The sequence below is a fragment of the Vombatus ursinus genome, unplaced genomic scaffold (genome assembly GCF_900497805.2).
Source record: "Vombatus ursinus unplaced genomic scaffold, bare-nosed wombat genome assembly UNPS02014797.1, whole genome shotgun sequence".
NCBI classification, from domain to species: domain Eukaryota; kingdom Metazoa; phylum Chordata; class Mammalia; order Diprotodontia; family Vombatidae; genus Vombatus; species Vombatus ursinus.
This window is the reverse complement of record NW_020954575.1, coordinates 903,595-924,581: the sequence shown is the minus strand read 5'-3', so window position 1 is coordinate 924,581 and position 20,987 is coordinate 903,595. Positions and strand designations below refer to the sequence as shown.

Below are 20,987 nucleotides of genomic sequence, written 5' to 3'. Positions count from 1 at the left end.
GTGTGTGTGTGTGTGTGTGTGTGTGTGTGTGTGTGTGTGTGTGTGTGAGGGAGAGAGAGAGAGTGTGTGTGTGTGTGCGCGCGTGTGTGCACGTGTGTGAGTTAAAGGCATCAGGCTGGTTGTGATGGCCAGAGATATCTCAGGTTCTTATGTCCTGCAGGCAAGCAATGGGGCAGAAGAGACTAACAAAGTTCATAGCATGGGGACAGGTGCAAAGGACAGTCATCAAGAGTGACAACCCTTGTCACTGGCTCTGGCAGACTGTCTTAGGGCACTGGCTATGCAGCTGACTGGAATGGGCTCCATCCAATCACTCAACAAGCCTGGATTAAATGACTACTAAGTGCACAGCTCTGGCAGTTGCAAAGGCAAATGACATGGTTCTTGTTCTCAAAAAGCTTGTTGCATCAGAGTGTACTGAAGACATTGCTCTTTGAATGACTTTTGGAATGGGCACCAGATGAACAGGACAAAGATACTACCACATCACCTCCAATTCCTTTCACTCAGCATGTTTCCTTATTTATAAAAGAAAATCTCCCTCTTCCCTAAACCTTCTCACATATCTCAGCAATCCCAACAAAAGATTTTATGGAATCACCTTTATACCAAGGGATCCAATGGGCAGGCTAGGTAGAAAAGTGATCTTTTGAAGAATAGGCTGAAACTCACTTGGCCTGAGAGCTCAGTACATGACTCCCATGGTTAGTTATTGGTGTTCAAATTACAAGCATCCTGGGCAAATAAGCCTAGGTGCAACAAGTAGGCACACTATGAGCAAATCCTGCTTCCAGGGCCAGCCTCCTCCTCGTGCACAGAGGGCCTTCCTCACTTCAAAGCTCCTTGGCAGAATCCTTACTCTAGGGCTTCCATTTCTTAGAGCAGGATGAAGCCAGGAAGCTACATAGGCCAGGTCTGGGATGATTTAACAAATAGAGGCTGATGTACCTTCTATCCAATTTACCCTCCTATTCAACAGTAACTCAAGGTCAGACACGGCAAAATTCTATTTTGACATTCACAAGCCTAGAGTTGGGCTAGCTGAGAACATTTAAAGTGTCTTCGTTTTTCCACCTGCTGTATACACACACATCCCTAGACAGAGCATTTCTTTCTAGCAGGTTTCTTACCATATGGAGGACAGTAAATAAAGATGATCATGAATGTGATCAAATGCTCCAATGCCTCTTCCCCTGGCCTATGAATGCCCTCATTACAAATCAGCTGAATGGCTCATTGAGCTGCCAGGAAGGCAAGCCAGACATACCCAATCGCTCGGCCAGGCGGATGTAGACTGGGTCCACCCGACGCATAGTTTTCACCAAATCTTTTCTGCGGAATTTGATTTCTACTGTCCCCTCTGGCTCGAGAACAGATCCTCTGATCAAAAACAAAACAAAACAAAACAAAAACAAAAACAAAAACAAAAGCTAAGAGTGAAATTTTAAGGAGGAGATAACAGACTCTCACTGGTCACAATATGTGGATCAGGAAATTAAATTCATCATGGTTCTACCCACCCAGACAGGCACAAGAGAAATGTGTCTGTGCAAAGTATGAAAAAGGACTAGCAAAAAGCAATTAAATAATTCTCATTATTGGGCCAGCTCAACCCTCATCTCAAAGGAAGAAAAATGCATATCCCACCACCTACCAATGACAAGGGCAAAAAGAATAATGTTAATTTCCTGAGCCAAAAATGAAACCAAATATATATTTGTATGGGTGTATGGATGTGTATGTGTAGACACAGAGGCACACAGAAGCACTGTTAACAAGGAACCAAGATGCATTTAAACTACATAAGAAGGCTTCAATGGTAATCAGTTTGCACACAGAAAGAAGGGAAAGGAAAACCTAACAGCTCTCCTATCCAGAGGCAGCCAGGACCCGATCAGACAGATCCAAGGCCAGCAGCAGGTAAAGCCATGGAGAGGCTGCTATGACAATGTACCACAAGGAACATGCTGTGCTTTAGGTGAGCACTAGCTTAAACAGCACATTTAGGATTAGGCTACCTATTACAAAACTCAATAGACTGAGATCTAAATATTCCAGGCAACTTGTCTGAGGTTCAACATGAAACTGGGGTCAAAATCAGGATTTTAAGTACAGACACTTCTCACTTTATGGAAGTGGACCATTCAGCAGACCTCTATGTAAAGTGATTTTTACATAATGTGAATTTGCCTGTAGATGTGGGGAAGGGAAAGAGGGAAGAAGGAGGCCTGGACCTGTGAAGGAAGGGGACTGGCACACAGTTCAAAGACACATTAAGGCTAAGAAAGAGAGGCAACAGCAGGAGGAGGAACGTGCAGGGGCTGGGGACAGACATTCAGTCCCAAACACAGACTACAGAAGACAAGAGCTGAACAGTGAGCAGAGTAGGCAAAGGTCCCTTTTGATGCCGGAGGTCTCCAGCCAAGCCCCTGATCCTGCCTTGCATCCATTCCTCTACTTTTACTTGGAGAGGTTTTGTTTTAAGGATGTTTTTGTTTGTTTATTTTTGGTGGCAGGGTAGGGGGCCTCAGAACACCAAGCAGGGTGGCAGAAACAGAAAGAAAGTACTGTACAGTAAAGTTAACATGGGCATTTTTTGGAATGCAGATTTTTCTTTTAAAATTCTTTATGTAAAGTTGAGTTAGTGTAATGCAAATTTAAGTAAAGTAAAAACTATCCATAAATCCTGAAATGGGAAATCTTGGCATTCGAGTGCTCTGATACTTTATAAGTTAAGGCTACACTTATCAAGTTCTCAAGGACGAGCTTTTTTTTTTTTTAGGCAATTGGGGTTAAGTGACTTGCCCAGGGTCACACAGCTAGTAAGTGTCAAGTGTTTGGTCTGAGGCCGGATTTGAACTCAGGTCCTCTTGACCTCATGGCTGGTGCTCCATCCACTGCGCCACCTAGCTGCCCCAAGGAAGAGCCCTAAGGTAAGGAAATTGAGGTTTGGGGCTTTTTCGCAAGCACATGCGAGTGTGCGTGCGTGTGTGTGTGTGTGTGTGTGTGTGAGAGAGATGGAGAAAAGTCGATGATCCTCTGTTTAACAAATTTTCAGGATAGGACAGAACTAGAGGAAGCATGGATTTATTGAAGGGTCTGGATGTCAGATCAGAATACCTAGATTGAAACCCTAATTTTGTGACTGACCAGCTGAGTGATCCTGGCCTTGCTATTTAACCCCACCCCCAGTTTCAGCTTCCTAATCTGTAAAATGAAGATATTTTGCTAGATGATGCTTAAAGTTTCTTGCAACTCCCAAAATCCTATGAAATTTAATTTTCCAAAAGGATCAAGATGCTTTCTCCCACTTATCCAGGTGTTAAAAACGCAATCTTTAAGGGAGTTGGGAAGTCCCAATCAGAGACTAGCTTTCAGTAATGGGATATAGGGAACAAGAAGCTCTGAGCAGCCAGAAGAAGGGGAAGAGAAGACTTCAGAGCTCAGCCAAGGGCTTGGAATGAGAAAAAAACCACACTAATAGTCAACATCCAGCAGTTCTGCTTATATCTAAGTGTTCTTTAGGAAGAGGAAGGTTGGGGCAGCTAGGTGGCACAGTGGATAGAGCACCGGCCCTGGATTCAGGAGGACTTGAGTTCAAATCCAGCCTCAGACACATAACACTTACTAGCTGTGTGACCCTGGGCAAGTCACTTAACCCTCACTGCCCAGCCAAAAACAAAAACCCCCCCAAAAAAAAAAAGGAAGAGGAAGGTCTATAGAACATGGCCAATGAGAAATGGGGAAGAGGTACCTGCTTTCCCGGTCAGCATACATTTCCATGTGCCGGGGGTTAATGGTGGGATCAATAACAACCCAGGATCCTCCCCGGAGCTCAGCTTGGGGAGGGATGTAAACCATCACCGGTTGGGAGTATTCACGCAAACCATCCACGATGTAAGCTCCAAACTTCAAGATCTGGTCATACATGTCTGTGGAAGATTAAAAAAAAAGTTAGAAACCAAACCGCTTACCCTCAAAGCATCATTATGTCAAACAACTACCTTTCCTACTACATTTAAACACATAAAGTGGTAGAATAAGGAAAACCTGAACTTAAATCTTGCCTCTGACACTTAATAGCTGTGTGACCATGGGCAAATCATTTAATTGTCTTCGCAATGACTGAGGACTCTCTTTAGGACTATCTAAGGTAGAAATGAGTTGTTCATAGAAGATGCTCCCATGCTGGGAGTCCTCCACACTGATGAAACCAACGACACGGTCCCCAAAAAAGGGTATGCAAAGAGAAAGGATTCTCATACAGAATGTTCGAAGTCCACTTCCTATAAGAAGTCTTCCTGATTGCTTGTTTACTGTGTAACCTCTCTAGACTTCTATGATATGCAAAAGTCAGCTTGTACAGTCTTAACATATTTTTTAATATGTTGCTTTGTAAGTCATTTTAAGGTTTCATGTACACATAATATTTTATCTTTTCCAGCATAATATAAGCTTTCTGAAAACAGGGATTTAATTTTCTATTGTGTATTCATAAGCTCACAGATTTAGAACTGGAAGGACCTCAGAGGTCATGGAGCCCAACACCGTCATTTCACCGTTAAAAAAACTGAAGCTCTGATAAGTTAAATGATTTGCCCAAGGTCACACAGGTACTAAATGGCAAAGCCAAGATTCAAATTCTGACTCCAGAGCTAACAGTTCCCAATGCATCAATGCCTGACATGTTTGTAAAACACTTTGACAGCCTACCATCCTACTTATCAATGTGCACTTTAGAACATCAACTCCCAAAATACGACTAACACTAAAGTATTTATATTTGTATTTTATTCTTGAGGATATGAACATTTAACTTTTGAAAAGTGCTTCCTGGAAAGTTACACAGTCTTAAAGGGACTGTCAGATTGACTGTCCTCTTGCTCACTTTGTAAAGGAGAAAACAGTATGACCTGCCCAAGGCCAGAGGCTTAAGTCAGAAGCAGCCCTGGGGCAAAAGGGACTCCTAGTAGGAGAACAAAGTATGACCTTGGAAATGAAGGTCAGTCTTTTGTAGCTGAATATTTTATGGACTTTTCTTCATTTCCCAGTTCACTGAAGTCTAAACGCCACTTAAGTTTCAGTTTTATGGTTCCAGATGTTGGGCTGTATGTGTCAGAGGTAACATTTTAAGAGGAAAACACCAGATCTTTTCAGATTACCAAGTAATGGAAACAATAGAATTCTTTACAGAAACAAAAATCTGGGTTTGGCATGAACAAGAACTATTGAAATTCTATTACAAAGGGATATTGTGAAGGAATTTAAGAGCAACCAAAACAATGCTCGTTATGATTAATGGCAACTTAAGGTATGGCCCTCATCAAATCAAAACCTATGAACACATGCTCTCAGCCACTTCACTGCAAAGCATTGCCCTTCTTTCCTTTTCATCAGGCAGGTTTTTGAAGATGCAGGGAAATTCACATCCTCCCTGCCATTCTAAGTAGTCTTACTGAAAGACTATTCCCTGTATGGAACCTAGATATGCATACATGGTCAGAAAGAAGACAATTGTTTTCAGAAGGAAGAAAAGATCCAAAAAATTTATTGCTAATTATACAACTGCTGTATTATGAAGAGCTACAAATAAAGTGCTTTAAGTACTTTACACTAATTCTGTGGTTATGAAAATAATTGCTTGATTGAAATTATTTTAAGTAAATTAATTCTTTAGTAGATATTTCTACTAGTGCTACATCATAAAATAATTGTGTAATTAGCATTACATTTGTCAGTGCTGCCAAGAGTATATCCCTAGAACAACAACAGAAAAGACTGGTCCTTAATGGTATCAATGAAGAGAGAGGAAAGAGAAGGCAGGGCTCAAGGGAGAGAAGGAAAGAAAAACAGTGGGACAGAATATGTGTCTGTCTGGTTGGGGGGGAGGGGTGAGCTCGCAAAGCACACACACACACACACACACACACACACACACACACACACGTGTTTGCAGAGTCTTGTTAGGCAAGACAAGATATTGGAATTATCTGTTGTCCTACTCTGGATAAAATGATTAAAAAAAAGAAAAAAAAAATCAACCCAGGAAGCAGCCTTTTATAATCAGAAACAGTACTGACAACCAGGCTCCCTATGCCAAGGGCTCAGTGGCAATTCTTTACCCAATGCCACATGAGTTTTTCCAAGGCCCAGAATTGCTAAGTTGTTGTGAGAAAAATAGAAACTGAAGCCCTCAGAAGTCTACCAAAGCTGGAGACCTTCCTTGCACCTGATGCCCATGTTATGTGTTTGACAGAAAGCTGCAACTGTTACACAATCTGACACTCACAAGGTCTGAAAAGGCACAAGGACTATTCAAGAGAAACCACTGCTGCAGACTGGGAGAGATTTGGCATTGTTCAAACAATGCCACCACTCCCAAAACCACAGATTTTTAAACACAGGTCAAGAAGCAGTTAACAAATAATCTGATACAGCCTTGGAGTCAGGAAGACCTGTGTTCAAAGCCAGCCTCAGACACTTGACACCCGGTAACTCTGTGACCCTGGGCAAGTCACTTAACCCCAACTGCCTCACCAAAAAAAGCCAAAAAAAAACCAAAACAAAACCCATATAATCTGACATATACTGTCATGCCTAAAATCCTTCCATGTTAGAGTGCATAGTTAAGAGTTGGAATAAAGGCACAGCAAAGAGGGATCCCCAAGAATCTAGGCTGGCAACTCCATCTGCCAAATTTTTAAAGCTACATTCAAGATGCCTATTAAAGTCTCGTGCCCTGAGAAAAAAAGCTGATGGAAAAAACTGATGGATCTTCCCCCAGAGACACAGGAGTTGCATAAGCTCTGGTACACTGCAGAGAACAGCCACATTCCCCATTGGCAGGGATGACTCTCACCTTCAGACTTTTTAGTGTCAAGGTACTGACTTGCCTAAGGTCTTCACCATTACACAATATGCATCAACAGTGATACCACATGCATTAAGGAAAGGAAAGAGGTGGCCAGCATCTTTCTGTGTATCCACAGTGCCCCACACCTTTGAAAACAGAACAGATTTCATTGGTCTGGGCTGGATTATCAGCAAGACATTGAAGGCAAGTACCAGGAGTACACAAGCTGCATACACAAAATATTCCTCATGAGCCCATTAAGGGTGGCCAGTACTGTACTTCAACATTCAAGTAATCAGAGATTTAAAACAGGCTTTCATTCCAGTTAAAGTTTTCAATAAACATTTTTTTATTGTTATTTATAACCTGTCCCAGGAAAAAATAATAAGTATAACATGAAAAGCCAACTGAGAGTGACCCTGTAGCACCAGCAGTGAAGCAGCTTAATATCACTGGGATTTGCATCCTATCAAACTATTCATGCTGAGGCTGGGACCCTGGTGCTAATTTCTAGTAAATTTCACGCTTGATGTCTCCCTGTTGTGGGTCATTGCCGGTTCGTCTGAATAAACTGCTTCCAAATGGCTCTTCCATCTAAATATTCAGTCAGTTTTTATAATTTAATTTTGCATTATGCTGAATAGCCTTCCGGCCAGATAGAGCTCATTGGAAAAAAAGCCCCAATACCATCTTGATGTGCCTTTATTTATTTATTTATATTTTTACTGCTTGAATTAGACCTCCTAGGCCGACTAGTAAAGAGTTTTTTTTTCCTCCACTAATGTCAATTTTCAGCATAGCAAGAGCTGTCTCTAATCTTTTCCTACTCATTACACACAATTTTGGAGTCATTTTACCCACAGTGCAGTCGGCTCCTGGCTGTGTGTTTGTGTGCACTGAGGGATGGCATAATTGTTTATTTTCCCTCCCTGTATAATCCCCAGCCAGTATTGAAACCAAAACTGCAAACATCTCCCCAAGGGACACGGAGAGTGAGGAGAGGCTCTCTGCCTAGGTCTCTTTACATGAGATAATATGGAGAAAACATCCTGACCTGTATGTAAATATAAAAGGCCCTATTCTTTCCCCTCCTACACCACCATGCTCTCCACCCTCCACGCCTGCACCTTCCCCAAAGCTTACTTGTAACAAGTGATTTAGAAATGCAAACAGCGGTGCTTCCATTGTAAGGCTCCAACCTCAGCTCCAATTGGTGGTTCTGAAACCAAACTCCGGAAGACAGAGTTGGCCTCAGCCTATCCTAGGCCAATAGCTCGTTTCTGGATCCTGGATATCTTGTCTGACACATCTGTCCACCCATCTAAAGTAAGCTATTTATCAGCAAAGGTGAGACACACCCACAAGACATTATCACATTGATAAATATGTTGAGAGACAGAGAGTGTAGGAGGTAGGGATTAATTAATTTCAAAGGGATTTGGATTCACATTAGGACTGTTCAACTATAGACCTAAGTTTCAAAAATCATGCCAACTGTACTAGGGCAGACAATCCAAGCTGGGAGGTAGCCAAAGCACAAAGCAAAGAATGAGGCCCTGTCCACAAGTGGCACACCAGAACAGACCGAGGTTATTTATTAACACTTGAACAACATCTGTGAGATTCACCAGAACACGCTTCATCAGATGTCAGAAAAAGTAAGCTCTAAAAACTCCAAAGGGTGAATTCCACTCAAACCAATATATTAAACATTTAATATATGCCAAGTACTAGTATAGGTTCTAGGTAATCCTGTCACACAGTACTTTAATCCAATGTCCTGATGAAGTGAAAATTCATGATCAACAAGCTGAAGAATTATGGTTAAAAAGAACAGTGAGCTCAAGCAACATCCTTGATTTATCCCGGTACATTGGTCAATTTATTCTCTTTTTTCGGAGTAGGCGAACAAATTTCTCTTTGGGGTGGGGGTGGGTGGGTGGAGGGAGTAGAGTTGGGGCTGGTGAGAACAAATGAACTATAGGAGAGACCAGGGTTCCCCAAGTAAAACACAGGGCAGAACTGTGGCAGTTCATCCAGTAAAAAGTTGCCCTCTGCCTCACCTGCACAACTGTCTCTCTCTGCTTTCTGCTTGGCCTTGTTCTTGAAAACTGGCTTTCAATTGCGTTTCACGTGGACTCCTGTATACACTGCACTCTGCCTCTGGTCTCAACCTACCATCTGTATACATCATAGTTCCTCATAGTTAAATTAAGTACTGACCAGTCTATGTACTTACCCTGTGTCCTCCATGGCCTCTACATAGGCATTAGGCCCATGATCCCCACTGGACTGAAGGCTTCCTATTTTCTCTCCATATTGATCTTCATCATCACATCCCAACTAGTCATCCATCCAAGACATCCAGCCATCTGCCAGTTGCCACTGCCTAGTTTTTCATCACTTACCTGGACCAGTACTCTTTACAAAGGACCTGAACCTCCAGAATCCATGCCCCAAGTTGCTAGGAAAGTGAATCCACTTTGCTTTGGAATGCCCTTCTTGGGGCCCAGCCACTTGATTGATGACTGAATGGGTGCAAACCAACTCATTTACTTATGTCTAGCTGGGCCCAGACCCTAGAACCATGCTTCACCTTCACATCCCATTTAGCCACCTACCCAGGCCACCTTGTCACCTGCTTACTGCTGCACTAGCCGTCCTCTCTCTCTGCCCATTCTCCTTTCCAACCTCTTGCTTTGGATACAGTAGTATCAATCAAACCACTGCTTCTGGAAAGGTCATATAAACTTACTGCCATAAACATTAATTCAACATCTCTATGACTCCTCAGATCCAAGCTCTCTGTCCTGGCCTCCATTCTCCTTCCAAGTATTATCTTCTCCTAGTAGAACGTAATCACTTTAAGGGAGGGACTTAGGCTTTTCATGTTTATATTTCCAGCACTTAGTACAATGCCTGCAACATCTTAAGTATTTAATAAAAAATGTTTGTTTTTTTAACACATGCATGCATGTAATTTATTGATTAGTAGAATGCTCTTTATCCTATGGACACTCAGGAAAGAATGGTACTGGTCAATTACGGAGTAATCAACTTCCACAGAAGGACAGAAGAGAAATAGGTTCTTTCTACTTAGGGACAGACTTTATGACAATAGTAAGACATGCTGGAGTCACAGGACCAGAATGGAGGTAAGATAATTATGGAAATATCACAATTTGCCACAAGTGTCCTTTAGTATGGAATCCGTTTAATTCTTCCAATCAAGAATCTATCTTTAACCATTATTCAGAACTTTAATGGGATAACTTTAGCAAGGTACTCTTTTAGAAGGGAAAGAATGGAGTATAATCAATTGTTTTAGTATGAAGGAAAAAATACTATTTGAGATACAACTGTGAAAACTGAACTCAAAGCTACAGCAGTACCAGATACACTCACAAAGTCCTCAGTGAGGATTCTTCAAAGTTCACATGGAGATATACAACACACTGTCATTTTTCTGCCCTTTCCCTCCCTTCATTTTCCTCAGATATGTGAAGCCCCTCTGGCACAGAGTCAGAGTATCAGTAAAGGAGATCACCTTTCATTCCACCAGAGAAGCCTCTCCAGTTGGCAAAGAGCATGAGGGGGAGTCCCTCCCGGTTGAAGTCCTTGATAGCTTGATAGGTCTTAAAAGCAGAGTCTGGAAACCAAACCTGCCCTGCCTGTTGAATTATCTGTTGGAAAAAGTCAGAGAGGGAAATATTAGTAAGAATACAGTTTGAGGGGGGAGAATTTCTTTAAGGTGAATTAGACTTTACTGATGAAAACAGAGATTTGGAATCCTACATCCCACAAAATCAAGGACCTTAACTTTTCTAAAGTTATTTCCTCACAACAACCCTGTAAGGTAGTCAGGTAAAGTATTATTAATCTTTATCAGGCAGACAAAGAAAGAGAGACTCAGAGAGGTCAAACAACTTGCCCAAAGTCACACAGCAGGTAAGCACCACAGCTAAGATTCAAACCCAACGGTTTTTGTTTTCTGCTAAATTCACTACTCTCTCTAGCATATAGGACAATGTTGAAGTCCTCACTCACTCCTTTTAAAATCTCTCAGGATGGGGCAAACTCCTTGAAGAATGTGAGCTACATAAACCCTTCACATATACATCAATGTAGCCTGTGACTCTTCAGAGTGTCATGAGCACAATCATGGACTATCTGTTGGCATGTACTGCAGCAGATCAGAAACACTGTAAATGTCTGATTTTTCAGGCCTGAGACAACCCGCAATCCATTTAGCCTCATCACCTAGAATATTGAGAGTCTTGAACATCTAAGGGCCCCAACTCTTATCCCCTAATAAAACTGGTAGTCTACAAAATCTCAATTATGGTCATAGGCGCTACAGAAGATGACTGGCTATTTAAGCAGTCCTCCACATAGACACACAGTGTGCCCCAGAGACAGCCTACCTTGGCCTCAGAGTCCAGGTTGGCAGGATCAGCCGGGATACTGAGCTCCACTGTTCTGGTTTCTACGGCAACAACTCCTACAGGTATACCGCCTAGCCTGAAAACAGATGAGGCATAGAGGAATCCACACATGTTACCCTTCTACAACTAGTCATTTATTTTTCAATCCCACATCAAAAAGGGGGGGGGGAGAGAAAAGAAGAGGATGGTGTGGAAGGAAAAACAAATAATGCTAATAGAGAGGGAAGAGATGATAATCTAGCTTTTTTAGGGACCACCCGTGTGGCCTAGATTCAATACCAAACAGACATCGTGAGAAATAACTAGAGGGAACACAGAAATGTCAGAGTTTCTGAAAACACCCATATCACCCCAAAGTTAACTATAGCAAACAGCACCAGGGGACTACCGCCAACTAGAGAAAAGCAGAACAAAACATTTGAACATAGGGGAGATAAAGCAATGGACAAACCAGGTTCATCATAAGAGCTATGGACGAGATGATCTCCAAGGCCTCGTCCAGTTCTACAGCTATAACCCTCTGGAGCTTTGTCTTAAGAGTCTGTTTCTTTCAATCAGAATAAATCTGGACTCCCAGGAGAGATGAGATTGTATGTATGGGGACTATATGTATGGGAAGGTAGCAAAAGAGAAAGAAGTAGTTAAAAAAAATCCTTAACTTCCCCTTCCACTTGGAATGAGTGGCAGATGTAACTGCTGGAGACTGAGAATCTTGGTAACAGGAGACAGATCTCCAGGTTCACATGGACTGATTAATTTAAAATGCCTGAGTAAAACTCCAAGGTTGCTGTAGCTTTTTTTCATCTCTCCAACTTGATCCTACTCACAAAGATTATGTGGTGAAAACCCAAGAATGATACCATAGAGGGACAGAGAGATATGATGCTACGGTAGAAAAAGAACCCTGACTTCCCAAGAGGTGGTTCAATTTTAGCTTCACAACTCCATTCCTTAGGGGTGAGGCTGGAATGTGTTAAGTTTTTCAATCCCCACAGACTGCCCATTACAAACTTTTTCAGGAGAGGTTCTGGCCATTACAATGGCTACTAGAAATAGATTTCTGTTATCCCAAAAGACCTGTTGGGGACTAGGTAGGGACCACTCAACCTTCCCCTCCCCTGTCACCTGCCTACACCAAATCAGATGCAAAGCACTTCAGACAGCCCAGACAACGAGCAGGAGGTACACAGGAGGGTTTGGAAGCATTCCTATTCCCAATGATTAACAATCCAACTGGAAACTTGTAATTGCAAAAGCCACCCTAAATCGGTAACTTATAACTTATATATTAGGGCCCATGTGACCTAATAAAGAACATCTTTATCCGAGTATTACAGTTATTTATTGAACTTGAAAACAGCTCAGAACAACTTCTGTTTTCCATTATACTTCATATAAATTTTATCAGGCTAGGACATGAAGATGCTACATCTTGTTTTATAGTGTGTCCCTGGACAAGGTGCCATGGAATAATAAAAGACAATTTACAGCCAATAGCACACATATTCCAAACATACATACCAAAGATGAGTTTTGGCAGCACTTACAGTAACAATCCCAGAAGAATACATTTATATTTATTTTTCGAAATGCCATTGCTTTTGAAAGAAGTAAGCTCCATTTGTTTTTTTTATATACTTGTGTGTGTGTGCATGTTCGTGTAACACAATGAAGCTCAGAACTTGTCAAATATAAAGAAAAGGAAAAAGTGTCAAGCTAGGGATAGCTGTAAACAACATGAGTACAAACAACAAAAGCTAAATGTTCTCTCTCAAGATGTTTGCTCTAAGGGAAAATTCTGTTGTTGTTTTCTTCAAACACAATAAAATAGATGAAGCCTTATTATCTGCTTTCTATAGGAAGATCTCAAAGCCCTTTACATTGACTGACAGGCTCTTGGGGTGTAAGATCCGTACGTTTTCTCTCCAGAGAGGAAGACAATAGCAGATTAGTTGAACTCGTTTGGGCTCCCAAGGAGCTGGGGACATAGTGATGGGCAGAATCTATATACCAGGCTCCTGAAGCAAGGCTGGGAAGACGGTCAGAAGAACTGGCTGGTTCCAGTTCTGTGTCTCTCTTTTTCTCTCTTTGGTATAATTTTCACTAGATATTTTTAAATGATTTAATGGGGCTGCAAGCACCTGTTTGCCATGATGAGGCAGTAGACTTTAAGGACATCTGGAGTCCTGTCACTGTGAGCTTCAGCATTGTCTGGAACCAGCCTTGAACCCTTCAAACTCAATACACAAGACTATCTATGAGACTCACCATCAGACAGCATCTTGTTGCTACCAGCATAAGGGGCACTGCTCTACTGGGCTGAGGGAACCACAAAACCTAGAATTATTTTCAAGGTTGGAATCTAAATCTCAAGACCATGTGGCATGTTGAAGAATCTCGAGCAGATGCCACTTTCCACAAAGATAAGGAAAAAGGATTGCTCCTGAGAGGAAGGTGAGCTCAAGATGCTGGTCCCCCCAGGCAGTGTGTCTCAGCAGTGCAGAACTAGATTAAGATCAGGCTTGGCAGGTGCTAGTTACAGGGAGCACTACAGATTATTCCATGCAGGGAATACTGTTAAGTGAACCTCTCCTTAGAGTGGATATTAAAATTTAATAGAAACTTCAATTTCCCACTTCAAAAAAGTAAGTATCCCAGCAACCTACAGCTTCTTGCACTCACTTCAGTTTTTGTTGAAAAACTTTTTTTTTTAGAAGTCAAATCTGATTAGGGAACCACATAATGAGATTACCTTGTAAATAACCTTCATGCCACTAAGGAGACGTCTCCCAGGGTCCACAAAGTTACAGGCATTTAATTCACCTCTTGCCTTCTTCTGTGTCCTCTTTCTTTTTAAGGTCCTATGAGAAGCCTATGTTTCGAAGATCAGTATCAGAAGCAAAAGCTTCATCTGAATTACACAAGAAATATCCCCCAGGAACCAATGTTCAGTTAGGCTATCTGATGTAAGGCTACAAATCAGAAAGTTTAGAGCTGGGGTTCTTAACTGGGATCCCTGTATAGATTTGGAATGGGGTGTGTCTATGAACTCAGAAGGGAAAAATGAGATCTTTATTTTCTCTAACCTCTAACTGAAATGTAGCATTTCATTCAGTTATCTAAAAACATAGTTCTGGGAAGGGGTTCATAGGTTTTTGGTCACCAGCCTGACCAAGGGATCCAGGACATACAAAAAGCCTTAGATAAAAATAGAAGTATCAGCCAAGAGCTTTTGTACAGGAAGGTTTTTCTTCTTATTTTGGTTGGTGATAATAAAAAACATTTATCAAGCAAGAGAAGTCTTACCGGGCTCTACCAACCACAACTGTCTGTGCCCAAGGCTGCATGATCTCGGAGAAGGAGCCATAGTCAAAGAATCCACTTAGCCACTGACCTTTCTGGGCTATAGGAAGAAGAAGACAGAACAATCAGAAGAGGTCAAAAAAATCCACCAAAAATTCCAACACAAGAATTTAAAGACTGGATTTTGAGTTTGCTTTTTAGGTTTCATTTGAAAAAATAAATTATAATACATGTGAGCATTAGGCTGCTGAACATTCATCTGCCTTCAGACATCATCTCCTATTTCATTTGCTCGTCTGCATAAAGAGAGTCATTTATCAGCAGAGGCATCATTTATTGTTAAACGATGGGGTTCAGATAGCAGAGAGAGTTTGCATGCTTTTAAATAAATAACTTGGCTTTTTTCAAGACATCACAAACATTTGTCAAAAGGCAGCCAAGTCATTAAATATGTTTTCAAAATGCCTATTTCTATTTTAAAACCTAGCTTACAATTTTCTTTTAAGTCCATTGATTTTTTTTTTAAACGGAAAGCTGTAGATGGTCACTTATAAGCAGAAATGATCAGATGATGTCTGAACACGAGGCAGTGAATTTGGGGAGAAAAGGACAGGGTCAAATTGTCACCTAGAAGAATGTATTCACTTTATTTACAGCCAAGAAAGTGTATCCAATCTACAGCAAAGGGCCATTTCTACTTCCCGCTTACTGACTGACAGGGAAAATACCCAACATGAGCACATTTAATGCCAATGTTCCTTCTAGAACGTAGGATTCCCCTTACTAGTGAAACATATTAACTTCAGCAGTTCAGTCAAAAGAGAAAACTTTCGTTCCACAGGTTTCTACATTAGACAGACCAAGCCCCTATAAAGCTTGTGCAAATAACTGTTTCCAAGACTGACCCCTCAGCAGCAGTTTTCTCAGTGACTGTTTTAATTTGAACATGGCCCTCCGCCCCCTAAAAACTCAAGTCCAAAACCAATTAAAAGTGGGATCTGAGCAAGCTAACCTCTGCTGACTTAAACAGGATGGAGAGTGTTTTATCAAGACCAAACTTGTAATTACTGTGTTCTACATTTCTTACCTCCATGGCCCCAGTGTAAAATGTGATCATCCATTTCAAAATTATCTCTCTATCGTGAGCCCAAAGCTGATCGTTTAGATTCTGGTCTCGTGTTGGGCGTCAGTTTGAAGAATATCACAGCACTATCTCCTCTAATAAATGGCTTTAACTTTTCACCTACGAGATATCTGCTTTAACTTATCATGGGGAATCATCTGCTTTCCTTAACGCTTCCACTAAATTAAAATCTGAAGTCACTTGATTTGGGAGCGAGTGTTAGCGGCACACAGACAGCAGGATGAATTACACAGGAGATGATGAAAAAATATTATTCCAAAACCGGAAAACTTAGTTTATCACAAATTTCATTTTACTCCATGAAATTCATTAATAGCAGCTGAGCTAATGGCCACCTACTTTGTAGCACACATGAAACGGACACGCATGTTCAAACCATCCTCCTCACCCTCACCCCAATTTCACCTTTCCTAAGGAAGAGGCAGGCAGAGACTCAAATTTTGATCATCTCAAACCAAGCCAGTAATTTGCCGATGTCCATCAGGATCTTTAAAAATTGATTCTCCTACATGATTAGATCATTTTATGTTTCCTACTTAATTCAAGAATGGAATGAATACAGAAGTCATCTCAGAATTCTAATAATTCTCCTTTTAAAAAAAAAACCTTCTGCCTTATAGATTTTTCTTTTGTCATTGCTGAGCTATTGCTGTGGCAATCTGCAGCTCCCAAAAAGCCGAGGCTGCATTTAGTTCAGATATAGGACTTAGAACTCAGCTCAGCTGGGTCTTTCTTTTCCCAAGGGAACAGGCACCAGGACATATTGTGAATTCCAGAGGGAGAGATGCCTATTTCAAACCTTAGACACATGATTCTTATCATGTCCACAGTACAAAAGTAGGGGAGAAAGTTACCTATGATGATTTTTTTTTTTTACTTTTTTTTTTTAAACAATTTGTTCTCCTCTTTTATTTGTTTCTGCTTTTTTTGGGGGGTGAGGCAATCAGGGTTAAGTGACTTGCTCAGGGTCACACAGATGGTAAGTGTCATGTGTCTAAGGCCAGATTTGAACTCAGGTCCTCCTGACTCCAAGATCTGAGCTCTATCGACTATGCCACCTAGCTGCCCCCCCCTTTTTTAATTTGCATTTTTGTTATTGAGTTTATACTTGTTACATTTTTTTAAAAAAGATTTTATTTTTTTCAATCAGCAAATTCTCCCACACTAATCCCAGTCCCCTCCTAAATGAGCATGAAAGAAAAACAAAACCCTTGTTACAAACATGTAGTGTCAAAGAAAACATTTTTGCATTGGCCATTACCAACAAAATATGTCTCGCTCTGCATTGAATACACCTGTCTATCCAGAGGAGGGGTAACATGTTTCAACATTGTTCCTTTGAAGTTGTGGTTAGTCATTATGCTGTTAAAAGTGCCTAATCGATGATGATTTTTCTGTACCTTGTGTGATACTATTTAGTTTTACTGAGATTAATTAAAAGTATTTGAAGATTAGAAATAAAATTTTAACCAAAAGTCAATCAACCTCTGGTCACGGGCTAAAGTAAAGAATCAGCAATTTACCTTTCAACCTCACTATGAAGATATCTCTCTCCGAACTAATTTAAATGTTCAATTGTCTTTAAATTCAGTGAAACTTCATTAGCACCTTTTCCCTTTTATTCTTTCCTATATACATAATGTCTTTGAAATAGCTGCATCTGACAACTCAAGACAACATAAATTCCTAAGAAACAAAACAAAACAAAAATCTGAGTGTAGCAAGAACTTTGGCTTGAAAGGAGGACTTCCCAATAATAACAGTGTATATTCAAATAGTGGACAGGGTTTCTAAGAGAAGACCTCCTTACTTGGAGTTAATCTCAATTTTTCAGGAACAGTATAAGTGAAATTTATCTGAAGGTGGTGGGACAACCAGATGATCTCTGGGGCTTCCTTTTGTTTACAGAATTTGAAGTTCTGAAAAATTCCCAGAAGAAATACAGTACAGGAATGTTAATAATGTAAGAGGATAACAAAGTGTCATATAAAGAGGGCATGATACTAGCTGATGACAAATGTTTAATATTAGTATTTAAAAATCTCGAAGGACTTTTCTAATGTTATATGATTCATTTCTATTTATTTTCAGGGATTAGGTATGATCTCTATGCCTGACAACATTTGTTAAGACGTTTAAACTTCCTGTATGTAAAGCACTATTTAAAGGAGAGAAGAGAAGGCAAATTTATGAAGGAGACTCAGATTTCTGAGCTTGGCAACTGCTCTCTGCCAGTGACTAACATTTAGGTCATATCTCATTTATTCCCGTTGGCATTTGTTAACTCTTGCTTTATAAAGACTGCCATGCCTTGGGTTTTCTCTTTGATGAACCTAGTTACTTTTGTATAGCTGCTCATACCAAAGTCCCGCCTTCCCTCGTCACAACCACTATTTAGCAGCCTCTCTTCCTCTGCTACAGGCCACTGTGTGCAGATCACAGAATACTCAGGCAGCAGAAAGAAGGAAATGGACATAAACTGACAGCCTGTGTGACAGATGAAGGACATGTTGACTAGGTCTCAGAGGGCATAACAAAAGTATACGTACTTGGGTGAGGACGTCCTGCTAGCATCCAGCGGGGATCATAGGGGGCCTTTGTAGGGACAAATTCAATGATTCTATCGATGGGATCCTTGGAGTTAAGAAGAGGAACTGGACCGTGCACATTCTAAAAGAGGGGAAGGGAGAGGGGGAAGGGCAAAAGAACACAATAACTGTTAGAAGCTTCCCATATTCAAATTTAGCAACAAAAGCTGAAGACAAACTGAAGGGAGGCCATATGTGGAATTATAAGTTCCAACTCTTACAGTAGTTTCATAACATCCCAATCACCTGTCAAGTTTCAGGAAATATATATGGACTTTAAGTCTCATTGAGGGTCCTGCAAAAAAATGTGGCCCTTCTGCTTTTGATTTCAAGGAAGCAATACTGTGTGACTCTCAGTAATCAAATGGGAGAAAAGGTTGTATGAGGAAAGTGACTATGCCAAAGGCCAAAATCTTAATGTACTGGGGTCTGTGGCCATATGTGCCATAAAAATTCACGGGGCAAGAAAGCATTTTCAGGAAGCCTAATCAATGTAATCCAAAGCCATATTGAAAATGAAGGTTTTTAGTAAAAGAAGAGTCAACAGAAGGATGGATAAAAAATTCTATTGTTAAGAATCCTATATATAATGGGCAATGGCATCCGGACACTTCGAAAGGGTGGGTTATCTGGTTTGTGTCAGTAGTAAAGACACTCACCTTGGGCATGTAAGACAGCCAATGAAGGACTGTAAGAACCCCTTCAAAGTCATCACATACAGTACTGTGCGTCACTCCATTGTTGTGCATAATCTGGATGCCTCCAAGCTGGTTATTAGATGTATATACTTCACGCCCAAGCACCTAAGGAAACAGGGAAAGAAAGGTGATGTCTGCTGAGGTAGCATAGAGTGGGGACTAACACACAGCTTTAGTGTTCTAGAACCAGTACTTCCTTCTCTAACCATTTTAAAGTAAGAAGATGACAGCAGAAGCCTGCTTCAGTGTCGAGTTTTCACTGTGTGTACTTCTTAGATTAGCATCCCACAAAAACAACATAAAAAACAGAGAATTTGTCTACATGTCTTGTGGGAAGTTGCCTTTATCAAAAACAGCAAATGCCACGTATACAAGTATCAATCCTCCCTTCCCTTCCACCCTACCCCAAAGTGGCACAGTGTAGCTCTGGACTAAAACAGCAGACGTGGGTGACACTGGCAAGTTGAGAACCAAGGCTAAGCCATCTTTTTCAGGTCGGGTAGAGGTCACTGCCAACATACAAACGGTAACAAGCCACCAGAAAAGACCCCACATCTCGCCAATGTTTATCATTTGAACATTGCCCAGTTGAAGAAAAGCTATAGGATCTTATATAACCTTTTTTTCTTTTTAAAGACTTAAATGCCTCTGAATTAATTTCTTAAGGGTAGAAAATGGTCCCCCCTCAAGGCTGGCAGGATCCAGATACAACTCAGTAACTCACATATGAATACACATAACAACCAAGGATTCTATACTTCTTTCTCTTTGTGTGCTGCACTGCCTGTGATTTATGTCCAAGCCTGCTTCTCTCCCCAACACCCAAGGGAATTAAGAGCTTCAACCCCCACCCCTCTACCCCCACTTTCAATGTATCCTTTGAGAAGAATAAACTCCTGTGAGGTTAAAGGGCATCTACAATTGGAAACCACAAAGTTTCCTTTAAAGAAAAAGGGGGGGGGGAGTGGGGAATTCCCTGGACTTGGAAATTGTAGGGTTTCTTTTTTCCTTGAAGATTGGTTAATAATTTCTTTCAGGGAGGGAGGTTTTCTGACCTGGCAGATGGAAGCGAGGCAGCCTGATCACTGACTATTGCAAGCTGCTGAGTGTGTAGTAATTGCCAGTCATCTAGGGGAGCCCTGGAGAGCTCTAAACAGTTGTAGAGAGCTTACTGTATTTCACCTTTTCTTCCCCTACTCCTTTCCCTCTTACAAAAAGAAAAGGTGGGGAGAAAAGTCCTCTGTCTCTTGGTTCCTTTAATTCACTGGTTTTCTCAAGACCAGAGACCACTACCCCAAGGCCGCCGTTCTCAGGCATTCTACCCTGGCTCTTCCCTGCTGTGCATCTCACAAATTTCCCTTGCTACTGTGAACATATACCTATGAAACCACAGGCCTAACTAGAATTCAAAGACAGTGTACCTCCAAAGGCAAGGTTAAGCTAATAATCGAAAACATAACACCTTAGCCTGACCCTGTTAGCCTTGGATCTATTTAAGATCTGATAAAGGATCAGGGAACACTGTGTAAAGGGAGAGAGAGAGGGATAAGGAGAGAGACAGAGAGAGAGAGACAGAGAGAGACAGAGAGACTGCCTAGAAATAACACCAATCCTTTGCAGAACCTTCCACTGCATATACACGAGTTAGCCCTCCCAAAGTGGCTTTCAAAGGGCCACTACGTCTCTGACCACTGGACTCTCATTCTCCTCCTGGCTCTGTCTTTAATCTCAGCCCAGCCACTACGGCTCTTTTCTCATTCTCCTGCTGTCTCTTTCCATTTGCCCTCTCACTGACTGATACACTGATCTCTCGGTCACTCGGCTTTCTGCTCCACTGAGTCCATATTACTAATAACACCTCTGCCACGGCCAGTTTACCTCATGAAGGCAGGAGCACATCATTACAAAATAAACTCATAACTTTGACATTCTAGCAAATACATGCCGTTTGTTATT

General features: G+C 41.2%; 1 protein-coding gene across 5 annotated transcripts in view; it reads right to left on the bottom strand.

Moving 5' to 3' along the window:
* Nucleotides 1-20,987, bottom strand: part of ACACA (acetyl-CoA carboxylase alpha) — a 238,786-nt gene that overhangs the window by 24,380 nt on the left and 193,419 nt on the right. For all 5 annotated transcript variants that reach the window (XM_027870541.1, XM_027870542.1, XM_027870545.1 and 2 more), the window contains 7 exons: nt 18,993-19,136; nt 18,295-18,415; nt 14,605-14,701; nt 11,278-11,374; nt 10,401-10,536; nt 3,755-3,932; nt 1,268-1,380 (listed from right to left, as the gene is read on the bottom strand). In XM_027870541.1, the coding sequence (XP_027726342.1) occupies nt 1,268-1,380; nt 3,755-3,932; nt 10,401-10,536; nt 11,278-11,374; nt 14,605-14,701; nt 18,295-18,415; nt 18,993-19,136 (886 nt within the window). The remainder of the gene's footprint in view (nt 1-1,267; nt 1,381-3,754; nt 3,933-10,400; nt 10,537-11,277; nt 11,375-14,604; nt 14,702-18,294; nt 18,416-18,992; nt 19,137-20,987) is intronic.